The sequence below is a fragment of the Hyperolius riggenbachi genome, chromosome 10 (assembly GCF_040937935.1).
Source record: "Hyperolius riggenbachi isolate aHypRig1 chromosome 10, aHypRig1.pri, whole genome shotgun sequence".
NCBI lineage: Eukaryota > Metazoa > Chordata > Amphibia > Anura > Hyperoliidae > Hyperolius > Hyperolius riggenbachi.
In genome coordinates this window covers 33,689,772-33,702,610 of record NC_090655.1, presented here as the reverse complement: position 1 = coordinate 33,702,610, position 12,839 = coordinate 33,689,772, and the positions used below count along the sequence as shown (strand labels likewise).

The following is a 12,839-nucleotide window of genomic DNA, read 5'->3' as shown; positions in this document are numbered from 1 at the left end:
GAGAGGTGTACTACGAACGCCTGGGCAGTTTCTCCACAACGTCCCCTTGGTCAGGAACTCTGCAGAGGCCCATTGCCTTCTTTCCGTGGCCTCCAGAGTTGATTAATACTCGCTTCCTGCTTTACACCAGGGACAACCCCAACACCTTCCAAGTAAGTCTTCTCTGGATAGACCACTGATCCAGCTCTTCAGAATGTCTCTGCTTTATTGCCTTCACTTTCTTATCAGGCTTTTATGGGGACTAAAATGAAGCAGGAAAATTAGGCCGTAGACGCCACAGACGTTTGGATGCCACCATAAGCGCCCATAGTAAATTTGGTAAAACATCAAAATGAACTTCTGCACACTCATGCAAATCCTCATCATGCAAATCCATTTACAAAAATCATGCAGCAATCAATGCTGTCCCTACAGCTAAGTTAAAAGCTGAGATCTTCGTAACAAGAATAAAGTCTCTTGCACAATCACATACACCGCGTAGAGGTAGCCCAGTGTTGTCCCAGCTCAAGGTGAGGAGCCTGGATTTTGTGTTTTTTGCATAGTAAATTTGGTTGCAGGCGAAAATTGGGCACCAGAGGCCATTTTATCAGAGTAAATCCAGCGCCTAAATTTCCCAAACTAATATGGGCGAATATGGCAGCACTCAAACTTCTGCGACATCTGATAATTTTTGTTTTTTTCCAGTGGGTTTGTGGTGGTGGAGTGTTAAGTTTAGGCATTTTTTTTTAAGGCTAGACATGAGTAGAGGGGGGGGGGGGGGGGGTATTTTAAGGTTAGGCGTCAGTAGAGTTGAGCCGAAATTTTCGTAATTTCGCATTACTAAAATTACGCATGCGAAATTTGCGATTACGATGCAAAATTATGGTAGCGTAATTGCCATTAAAATCGTAATTGAAAATACCGTAAGCGTAATTTTCAACGCGTAATTTTGCGTTTCGTTCATGCCGTAATTTCGCATTAAACGCTACCGTAATTTCGCGTTAAACCGTAACGCTCCGTATAATATAAAAAAGCCGCCGACTTTAAGGGTTAATAGCAAAGCCCACTTAAATGCTAAGAGCCTAAAATTTGGAGAATATATTAAGGAGATCAGGAGGAATAAGAGGAAACATTTTTTTTTCAAAAAGACCTTATAGTTTTTGAAAAAATCGATGTTAAAGTTTCAAAGGAAAAATGTAAACATTTAAAAACCCGCCGACTTTAACGGTTAATAGCAAAGCCTGCTTAAAGTTTAGGAACACCAAATTCCCAGGGTATATTAAGAGGATCAGTGGGAATAAGAGGAAAAAAATTTTTTTCAAAAAGACCTTATAGTTTTTGAGAAAATCGATTTTTAAGTTTCAAGGGCGAAAATGTCTTTTAAATGCGGAAAATGTCAGTTTTTTTTGCACAGGTAACAATAGTGTATTATTTTCATAGATTCCCCCAAGTGGGAAGAGTTTTACTTACTTCGTTCTGAGTGTGGGAAATATAAAAAAATAACGACGTGGGGTCCCCCCTCCCAGACCTTTTTAACCCCTTGTCCCCATACAGGCTGGGATAGCCAGAATGCGGAGCACCGGCCGCGTGGGGCTCCGCACCCTGACTATACCAGCCCGCATGGTCCATGGATTGGGGGGTCTCGGAAGGGGAGGGGCAGCCAAGCTTTCCCCTCCCCCTCCGAGCCCTTGTCCAATCCAAGGACAAGGGGCTCTTCTCCACCTCTGATGGGCGGTGGAGGTGGAGGCCGCGATTTCCTGGGGGGGGGGGGTTCATGGTGGAATCTGGGAGTCCCCTTTAAAAAGGGGTCCCCCAGATGCCCACCCCCCTCCCAGGAGAAATGAGTATAGAGGTACTTGTACCCCTTACCCATTTCCTTTAAGAGTTAAAAGTAAATAAACACACAAACACTTAGAAAAAGTATTTTAATTGAACAAAAAACATAACCACGAAAAAAGTCCTTTAATATTCTTAATTAACCATTAATACTTACCTGTCCCTTTAAATAAATGATCCCTCGAAATAGCCTCGGAAATGTTCTATCAGTTACAATGTAACAAAGTTATTACAATGTAACAACTTTGTTACATTGTAACTACGCCGCACCCGACGTCACTCGCCGCCGCCGCCGCATACGCGTCCATGCTGCACGGACCCGACAGAGCTCTGAGCTATATACTGTAGCTCAGAGCTCTCTAAAGCATCTTTGTATTTGGGCTCCAAGGAGCCCCATTGGTCCTTAGCAGACCAATGGGGTTCCTTCTGATTTGAAGGAACCCCATTGGTCTGCTAAGGACCAATGGGGCTCCTTGGAGCCCAAATACAAAGATGCTTAGAGAGCTCTGAGCTATATAGCTCAGAGAAAACACACGATTGGTTCGCACGATGGCCAGGGGCCCCGGACCTCTCTCACTGGCCGGGGCCCCAAGGCCAATGCGCGATACCTGGAGGGGAGTGCAGGTGGGCCTGGACCTCTCACACCCAGGCTCTGGACCTCTCACATCCAGAAAACCCACCAACACTGCCTCCATACTGAATGCTAAATTCGACACACACAAGCAATAGAACACAGCAATACATGCATGCAGCTACATTTAAGTCGTCAGCAGGTGCTCGTCAGCCAATCAGGATGCACTGTCATACACCCTTTACCTGCCATACCACATCTAGCAGCCATTAGCATTCAGGTGGGAGGCTTCAGTTGGACGCAAATCGCAAGATATATAGCTCAGAGCTCTGTCGGGTCCGTGCAGGACGCTAAGTCCCGCCGGCTCCCGCTACCCTCCCCGCCTCTCCCACATGTCACCCACATGTCACCCACATGTGGGTGACATGTGGGTGACAGATGTGGGCGGGGTGGACAGCGGGAGCTGCGGGGACTTAGCGTCCTGCACGGACGCGTAAGTGAATGCGGCGGCGGCGAGTGACGTCGGGTGCGGCGTAGTTACAATGTAACAAAGTTGTTACATTGTAATAACTTTCTTACATTGTAACTGATAGAACATTTCCGAGGCTATTTCAAGGGATCATTTATTTAAAGGGACAGGTAAGTATTAATGGTTAATTAAGAATATTAAAGGACTTTTTTCGTGGTTATGTTTTTTGTTCAATTAAAATACTTTTTCTAAGTGTTTGTGTGTTTATTTACTTTTAACTCTTAAAGGAAATGGGTAAGGGGTACAAGTACCTCTATACTCATTTCTCCTGGGAGGGGGGGGTGGGCATCTGGGGGACCCCTTTTTAAAGGGTACTCCCAGATTCCACCATGAACTCCCCCCCCAGGAAATCGCGGCCTCCACCTCCACCGCCCATCGGAGGTGGAGAAGAGCCCCTTGTCCTTGGATTGGACAAGGGCTCGGAGGGGGAGGGGAAAGCTTGGCTGCCCCTCCCCTTCCGAGACCCCCCAATCCATGGACCATGCGGGCTGGTATAGTCAGGGTGCGGAGCCCCACGCGGCCGGTGCTCTGCATTCTGGCTATCCCAGCCTGCATGGGGGACAAGGGGTTAAAGAGGTCTGGGAGGGGGGACCCCACGTCGTTTTTTTTTTATATTTCCCACACTCAGAACGAAGTAAGTAAAACTCTTCCCACTTGGGGGAATCTATGAAAATAATACACTATTGCTACCTGTGCAAAAAAAACTGACATTTTCCGCATTTAGAAGACATTTTCGCCCTTGAAACTTAAACATCGATTTTCTCAAAAACTATAAGGTCTTTTTGAAAAAAAAAATTTCCTCTTATTCCCACTGATCCCCTTAATATACCCTGGGAATTTGGTGTTCCTAAACTTTAAGCAGGCTTTGCTATTAACCGTTAAAGTCGGCGGGTTTTTAAATGTTTACATTTTTCCTTTGGAACTTTAACATCAATTTTCTCAAAAACTATAAGGTCTTTTTGAAAAAAAAAAATTTCCTCTTATTCCTTCTGATCTCCTTAATATATTCTCCAAATTTGAGGCTCTTAGCATTTAAGGGGGCTTTGCTATTAACCCTTAAAGTCGGCGGCTACCTAACATTGATCCATGCGTCAACTTTTCCGCTTCGGGAGCATGGCCATACGCATTAATTTCGTAATACCCGTTGCAATGCGAAAATTACGCGAAAATTACGCTTACGCGAAATTTCGCGAAATCCTTCTTCATTACGATTATGTACTTACGGCCATAAACGTAATTACACTAATTACGCGAAATTTCGCGAAATCGTAATTACGCCATTACGCTCATCTCTAGGCGTCAGTGGTGATGAGGGGGGCAGGTCTTTTAATTTTAGGCATCAGTGATAGGAGGTTTAAGGTTAGCTATCAGTGGGGTGTTATGTTAAGGTTAGCCGCCTGTTGGTGGTGGTGGCTGTTAGGGATAGGTATTGGTAAAGGGAAGTTCCTGTGTTTAGATAAAAGGTTAGGTTTAGCTGTAATCAAATTTTGGTATAATTTTCCGATATTTTACTCGGAATTAGCACTGTAAAACAAAAGAATATTGGTAAATTTAATGGTATTCTACTAGCTATCTCCGGCACCCAAATTTTTGCGTGTATGTGGACTTAAAGGGCATTTGTTTTTGGAATTACAAGAACTTAGCTCACCACCATGTTTCAATGGAGATCGGACAGGTGGGTTATTCATAACTACATTTGTGTGTCAGCCCCTTCTGCTCTAATAAATGATGACGAGGATGGGAGAACCCAATATATTGTTCAGGCATTCATGTGACACCATCTGTGCTCCTGTTCCATGTATGATCACTACTACATTTTTTTATAGGAAATAAGTGCTGTAAAAAGAAACACCATCACCGCTTTAAACTTCAAGACCATCCGGAAAACACGCTTTATTATTCACGGGTTCATAGACAGCGGAGAGAAGAAATGGCTGTCTGACATGTGTAAGGTGAGTGGGCCACACATGCAAGAGGAACATGGGACATGTATGTATGCTGGTGTGTCCATTCAGAGGGGAGCCTTGGCAATGTGTTGCCACCTGACAGAGCTACTTGAATGTCAGTCACAAAGTGTCATTTAATTACTTCTCTTATGACCAGAGGGGTTTGCTACAGTGGCACATGCCCTGGTTCTATTCTAGTGTGCCCCTGATGTCCCCCAGTCAACTGTGTTGTCTCAATGGCGGGCATGCTGGGAGCTGTGGTGCATCAATCCGAGGTATGCTGGGTGCTGTGGGGCCTCTATGTGGGCATGCAGGAAGCTGTTATTCTTTTATGGGGCATGCTGGGAGTAGTGGTGCCTGAACAATGTGGGCAAACATGTCCGCACAAAATAAACGCAATGTGGGCAAACATGTCAGCACAAAATAAACACAATGTGGGCAACATATCAGCACAAAATAAACGGAATGTGGGCAAACATGTCAGCACAAAATAAACGCAATGTGGGCAACATTTCAGCACAAAATAAACGCAATGTGGGCAACATTTCAGCACAAAATAAACGCAATGTGGGCAAACATATCAGCACAAAATAAACGCAATGTGGGCAAACATGTCAGCACAAAATAAATGCAATGTGGGCAACATTTCAGCACAAAATAAATGCAATGTGGGCAACATTTCAACACAAAATAAGCGCAATGTGGGCAACATTTCAGCACAAAATAAGCGCAATGCGGGCAACATTTCAGCACAAAATAAACGGAATGTGGGCAACATTTCAGCACAAAATAAACGCAATGTGGGCAACATTTCAGCACAAAATAAAAACAATGTGGGCAAACATGTCAGCACAAAATAAACGCAATGTGGGCAAATATGTCAGCACAAAATAAACACAATGTGGGCAAACATGTCAGCACAAAATAAACGCGATGTGGGCAACATTTAGCAGAAAATAACGCAATTTGGGCAACATTTCACCTGGGAAAAAAAGCATTTACTCACCTGACCTGACCCCTCTCTGTGAAGGAAGATTGAGATGGGCGGGGAGAGACGGTGATCAGCAGGGATTGACGCGTTAAGAGTTAGAGCTACAGCCATAAGCTCAGCCTCTATGAGGAGGAACCGCTCCCCATACACAGGAGAGGGGATTTGGGGGGTATAAACCCCTTGTTTTGCCGCGGGATAGCGGCGGTTTAGCAGGGGTTATAGTTCTTAACATAACTACAAGTTAAAAAAGTGAATTTAGACTTCAGAGTCTCTTTAAAGAGTAACTGTCAGGCTGCAGAAGCTAATTTAAACCTCTATTCTCCTGTGTTAAACAGTTTAGAAGGAAGCCATAAAGGCATTATTGAAGATAAAAATCTCTTTTACCTTTGATGTGTTCTTATCAGAAAAGCTGTTAGACCTAAGAAGACGCAAGCCGCATACTATACTGCAAAGCATTCTGGGGCCCTCCCCTCGGCTGCTAATGAGACGTTTCAGCAGCTTGTAACTCAGTCCAGCGCGTAGCACTGATAAATCTCTGGGCAGAGTACACTGCAGGAGTCAGCTATTGTTCCTAGCCACATGGCTCATTAATATTCACTGCACACTGTGTTGTTCAAGTAAGAGCTTATCTGTGATCAGGAAGCAGGCAGGACATGACGACACATTTGACAGAAAAACATGGAGCCTGCCATGAGCTGTCAGGAGCATCTATCTCTGCATATACTATATACAAATTCTGTGAAGTACAAACGTGGACAGTGAAATGCATATGTAATGTAAGTACAGCCAATCTTTAGCTACTGATATATGTGTTTATTTTCTCTGAGACCCTATACCTAACAGCTCCTCTTTAAGTGACACTGCCTATTTATGTGATATGCTGCATTTTTGTATTTATGGAGAGGGGGCTTCACCCAACATTTTGCTGGGCGAGCTTAATTAGATCAATGTTAAGTTCATGTAAATTTGGCCAAATCGATGAGCACACCCACATTCTGGTGCATGGCCAGGGCCGGATTTGTACTTTTTACCGCCCAAGGCCAACTATACCATCTGCATCGTTGTTATCTCTGTGTGCTCCAATGAGAATTCTCCTTACTTTCCATCATTGCTGTCACAGACAATAGCTATTTTAGTAATATGCGTATAGATTATAAATTATGTTTTGAACTTTTATGTTATGTTTGCCATCTCATTAATGATGGACTTATTGTGTCACCATGAGAGTTAGGCAGAGGTGAACCTGCAGGATAGAGCTTACAGGTCTTGCAGGGATGACACAAGTACAGGAAAGAGAGTTCAAAGGTTAAAGCTGTCCTTGTAGATAGGGATGGCTGCATAGAACAGCTTTACTGCCCCTCACTGAGCCGCCCCTAAATTTCTGGTGCCCTAGGCCATGGCCTATGTGGCCTTGCCAGAAATCTGGCCATGTGCATGGCCACACCCATTTTCTGTCTGGAGTGCTGAAAAATTCCTTGGATCTCTTTGGATCCAAGGAACTCCCCTGTTTACGACTTACCACTGGCGATAATCATATCACCCTAGTTAGATGAACAACTGAAAACATATATTTTCAGATAGATCTGACTTGTTTCTACAGCTTTTTTTTTTGTTTTAACGTGAACCAGAGATGAAAATAAACTGATGAGATAAACAATTGGATCTGTCCTTCTCCTAAAAATGACCCATTTTTTTTAAAGAATCCTGCCGTTTTATTTTCTGTATAAACATTTACAAAGTAGATTTGTTTTATTGTCTCAGCTCAACTGCAGTGTCTCAAAAGTCCCAGAGCAAAAATACATTAACTATTGATCTTTTTCTCTCTCCCTTGCAGTCAAAAGCCCAGTTATCTGCTTAGTCAAGCGTTTTATAGTTGTAATTTATTATCAGTGAGGGAAGCTATAGTCTGAGTGGAGAAAAACTGTCAGTTTCATAGCTGAAATATTAACTCTTTCATATATGGAAAAAAGAAAGCAGCACAGTGTCCGTCTTGAAGGAGGAAGTGCACGTAGTGAGTCTTGCAACGCGTCCTATCGGACGCGTGCAAGAAGTTTGGAATGAATAGAAGACAGTGGACTTATGGGTAACTAACCCCTTCTCTCCCAGCCGCACAGCTGAGGCAATTATGCCTCATTTTAATCACGAATTTGAGTAGTGAACAGGCATGGTCGGAATAGGCAATTTCCGTTTCCGGCACAATTCCGTATTCCGACATATAGAAATTCCGTTACCGTTCCATTCCGACAGTATACCGGGTCAGTTCCGCGGAATTCCGATTCACACGGAATTCCGTCGGAAAAATTTTAAAATCTCTCTCTCTCTCTCTCTCTCCCTCTCTCTCCCTCTCTCTCCCTCTCTCTCCCTCTCTCTCCCTCTCTCTCCCTCTCTCTCCCTCTCCTCCTCCATCCATCCATCCAATGCAGTAGGGAATTGCAGATTTTCAAAACAGCTTATATACCATAGCTGGGATTTGAACCCAGAACCTAGTGTGCAGTAGGTATCTGTCTTACCCTCTAGACCATGACCCACACTATATGCTAAAGCTGCCGGTAGCATAAACCATACTTCCATTATGATCAATTCGATAGAAAAAGTAGCATGATTAAGGATTTGTACTTTTTGAAAAGCATGCTTATATACCATAGCTGGGATTTGAACCCAGGACCTAGTGTGTAGTAGGTATATGTCTTACCCTCTAGACCATGAACCACACTGCATGGAAGTAGGTATCTGTCTTACCCACTAGTAAGGCTGAGGCTGGAGAGGCTGCAGCCTCAGGGCGCAGTGTAGGAGGGGGTGCACAATTCATTCAGCTGTCATTCCCAATTGTGTTTGAAGCAGAAAGAAATAAGAAAAGGTGATACATGGCAGCGACAGCAAGCCAGATAAGTAGAGATTAAGGTGTTGGGGGTGGGGGGGGGGGGGGGCTGGGGCACCTCTTAGTGTAATAGCAATCAGTGTGTGACAGCTCGGGTGGGAGGGATTTGGGGGCGCACTTAGCTGTCTCAGCCTTGGGTGCTGAAGGACCTTGTCCCACCTCTGACCACACTACATGCTAAAGCCTGGCCCTGAGTGTGGTTGATGGTCTAGAGCAGTGGTCCTCAAACTAAGGCCCGCGGGCCGAATGTGGCCCCCTAAGGCTTTCTTACCGGCCCCCCACACAGAAAATGTATTGCTTATAAATGCAGTCAGCTACATCTTTAAATATTGGTGGTCCACATATGGAATAGCAGTGCAGCACCCCCCATCCACATGGAAGCCAGAAAGCAGAAATTTTGCTGGTTTCCAATCAAATTCCACATCAGGTGACACTGCTGTCCAATTGGCTTGCAGATTGTCACCTGGGTATGCTTCACTGTCTGGTCCGCAAAGACTTCTACATCATTTTATGTTTACTCCGGCCCACCAGCGGTCTGAAGTATGTTGACCCGGCCCTCAACCCAAAATGTTTGGGGACCCCTGGTCTAGAGGGTAAGACAGATACCTACTACACACTAGGTTCTGGGTTCAAATCCCAGCTATGGTATATAAATAAGCATGCTTTTCAAAAAGTACAAATCCTTAATCATGCTACTTTTTCTATCGAATTGATCATAATGGAAGTATGGTTAATGCTACCGGCAGCTTTAGCATGTAGTGTGGGTCATGGTCTAGAGGGTAAGACAGATACCTACTACACACTAGGTCCTGGGTTCAAATCCCAGCTATGGTATATAAGCATGCTTTTCAAAAAGTACAAATCCTTAATCATGCTACTTTTTCTATCGAATTGATCATAATGGAAGTATGGTTAATGCTACCGGCAGCTTTAGCATGTAGTGTGGGTCATGGTCTAGAGGGTAAGACAGATACCTACTACACACTAGGTTCTGGGTTCAAATCCCAGCTATGGTATATAAATAAGCATGCTTTTCAAAAAGTACAAATCCTTAATCATGCTACTTTTTCTATCAAATTGATCATAATGGAAGTATGGTTTATGCTACCGGCAGCTTTAGCATGTAGTGTGGGTCATGGTCTAGAGGGTAAGACAGATACCTACTACACACTAGGTTCTGGGTTCAAATCCCAGCTATGGTATATAAATAAGCATGCTTTTCAAAAAGTACAAATCCTTAATCATGCTACTTTTTCTATCGAATTGATCATAATGGAAGTATGGTTAATGCTACCGGCAGCTTTAGCATGTAGTGTGGGTCATGGTCTAGAGGGTAAGACAGATACCTACTACACACTAGGTCCTGGGTTCAAATCCCAGCTATGGTATATAAGCATGCTTTTCAAAAAGTACAAATCCTTAATCATGCTACTTTTTCTATCGAATTGATCATAATGGAAGTATGGTTAATGCTACCGGCAGCTTTAGCATGTAGTGTGGGTCATGGTCTAGAGGGTAAGACAGATACCTACTACACACTAGGTTCTGGGTTCAAATCCCAGCTATGGTATTTAAATAAGCATGCTTTTCAAAAAGTACAAATCCTTAATCATGCTACTTTTTCTATCAAATTGATCATAATGGAAGTATGGTTTATGATACCGGCAGCTTTAGCATGTAGTGTGGGTCATGGTCTAGAGGGTAAGACAGATACCTACTACACACTAGGTTCTGGGTTCAAATCCCAGCTATGGTATATAAATAAGCATGCTTTTCAAAAAGTACAAATCCTTAATCATGCTACTTTTTCTATCGAATTGATCATAATGGAAGTATGGTTAATGCTACCGGCAGCTTTAGCATGTAGTGTGGGTCATGGTCTAGAGGGTAAGACAGATACCTACTACACACTAGGTCCTGGGTTCAAATCCCAGCTATGGTATATAAGCATGCTTTTCAAAAAGTACAAATCCTTAATCATGCTACTTTTTCTATCGAATTGATCATAATGGAAGTATGGTTAATGCTACCGGCAGCTTTAGCATGTAGTGTGGGTCATGGTCTAGAGGGTAAGACAGATACCTACTACACACTAGGTTCTGGGTTCAAATCCCAGCTATGGTATATAAATAAGCATGCTTTTCAAAAAGTACAAATCCTTAATCATGCTACTTTTTCTATCAAATTGATCATAATGGAAGTATGGTTAATGCTACCGGCAGCTTTAGCATGTAGTGTGGGTCATGGTCTAGAGGGTAAGACAGATACCTACTACACACTAGGTTCTGGGTTCAAATCCCAGCTATGGTATATAAATAGGCATGCTTTTCAAAAAGTACAAATCCTTAATCATGCTACTTTTTCTATCGAATTGATCATAATGGAAGTATGGTTTATGCTACCGGCAGCTTTAGCATGTAGTGTGGGTCATGGTCTAGAGGGTAAGACAGATACCTACTGCACACTAGGTTCTGGGTTCAAATCCCAGCTATGGTATATAAGCTGTTTTGAAAATCTGCAATTCCCTACTGCATGAGATGGATGGAGAGAGAGAGAGAGAGAGAGAGAGAGAGAGAGAGAGAGAGAGAGAGAGAGAGAGAGTAATCCAGCACCTATTCAGTGAGGAAACCTTGGGCAAGACTCCCTAACACTGCTACTGCCTATTGAGCATGCTCTAGTGGCTGCAGCTCTCCTCTGTTCTTTGGGGTTGATTCACTAAGCAAGATAGCGCAAGCAACCTCCTGTTGCTGCCACTATTACATCAGTGCGACTTAATTTTCTTGAAATGAACGCTACGTGCTCTAGTGGCAGCGTAGCGTGCGTAACTAAGCAGCGAGCGCTGTTTAGCAATGCCATGCAGTAGTGATGTATCGCTACCGCAGTACTTCACTACCGTGGCCGCTACTATGTTAATGAACATATTAGTGAGTAGCGGCTGCTTTAGTGAAGTATTGCGGTTGAGATACATCACTACCGCATGGCTTTGGTAATCAGCTCCCTCCCACCCTACCCATCAGCACCCACTGTTACCCTTCCACCAAGCAGCACCCAGTGTCACCCTCCCACCGAACAGCACCCAGTGGGGAAAACTTTTAATGCATTTATATGTCTAAGGTAATATTTGCTGCAATTCATATGTGTGGAAATGTATGTGCATTTCACAAGTGTCTGAGGGGATGCTTGACACATTTCACATGTTGTTTGCAGCATTTCATGCATGGGAGGTAACATTTGCTGCATTTTATCATGTGGGCGTTAACCTTTACCGCATTTCATGTGTTGGAGGTAAGGTTTGTCTTTTTTGTGATGGTCATAGTGGCTGCATTTGCTACCTTGGGGTTATTGCTGTAACATTTGCTATATTGTGTTTGGTGAAAGCTGTCTTATTACCTTTAGGGTCACATTCCCTAACTGTGTTTTGGGAGGAAACTCAGACTGCTTCATTACAGTTAGCTCCGCCCACATCTTGTCATGGCCACATTCCCTGTCCCCCATCATCCTAGGTTGAGTCCAGAAAAATCTGGTCATTATACCTAATCTGTCTTCACTTGTGTAAATAAAAAAAAAAAAACAGCTTCCTGAAATTCCTGTGAAGCCACTAGCTACAGTTTATAGATTATCCCAAACTCTGCGGGCTTTCTTTGAGAGTTTTAGTCTCTTTGATTTTAAAGCATTAGACAAATAACTAGCCTTCCTCTTTAATAAATGGGCTCAGATAATGGATGTTGTATATTAATAATAATAATAATAATAATAATAATAATAATAATAATAATAATAATAATAATAATAATAATAATAATAATAATGTATTATTATTATTATTATTATTATTATTATTATTATTATTATTATATTTATATTGCTTTTCTACTGTGAGACTCAAAGCACTTGAGAGCTGCCAGCCAACCTTCAAATTAAAGGACAGCTGTAGTAGGAGGTATATGAAGGCTGCCATATTTATTTCCTTTTAAACAATACCAATTATCTGGCACTGGAAGCCCTGCTTGTTTATTTGGCTGCAGTAGTGTCTAAATAACACCAGAAACAAGTATGCAGCTAATCTTGTCAGATCTGACCATAATGTCAGAAACACCTGATCTGCATGC

At 43.0% G+C, this 12,839-nt stretch overlaps 1 protein-coding gene across 2 annotated transcripts in view; it reads left to right on the top strand.

Annotated features, from left to right (window-relative positions):
• Positions 1-12,839, top strand: part of LOC137535055 (pancreatic lipase-related protein 2-like) — a 52,185-nt gene that overhangs the window by 15,282 nt on the left and 24,064 nt on the right. For both annotated transcript variants that reach the window (XM_068256822.1, XM_068256821.1), the window contains 2 exons: positions 1-152; positions 4,742-4,867. In XM_068256822.1, the coding sequence (XP_068112923.1) occupies positions 1-152; positions 4,742-4,867 (278 nt within the window). The remainder of the gene's footprint in view (positions 153-4,741; positions 4,868-12,839) is intronic.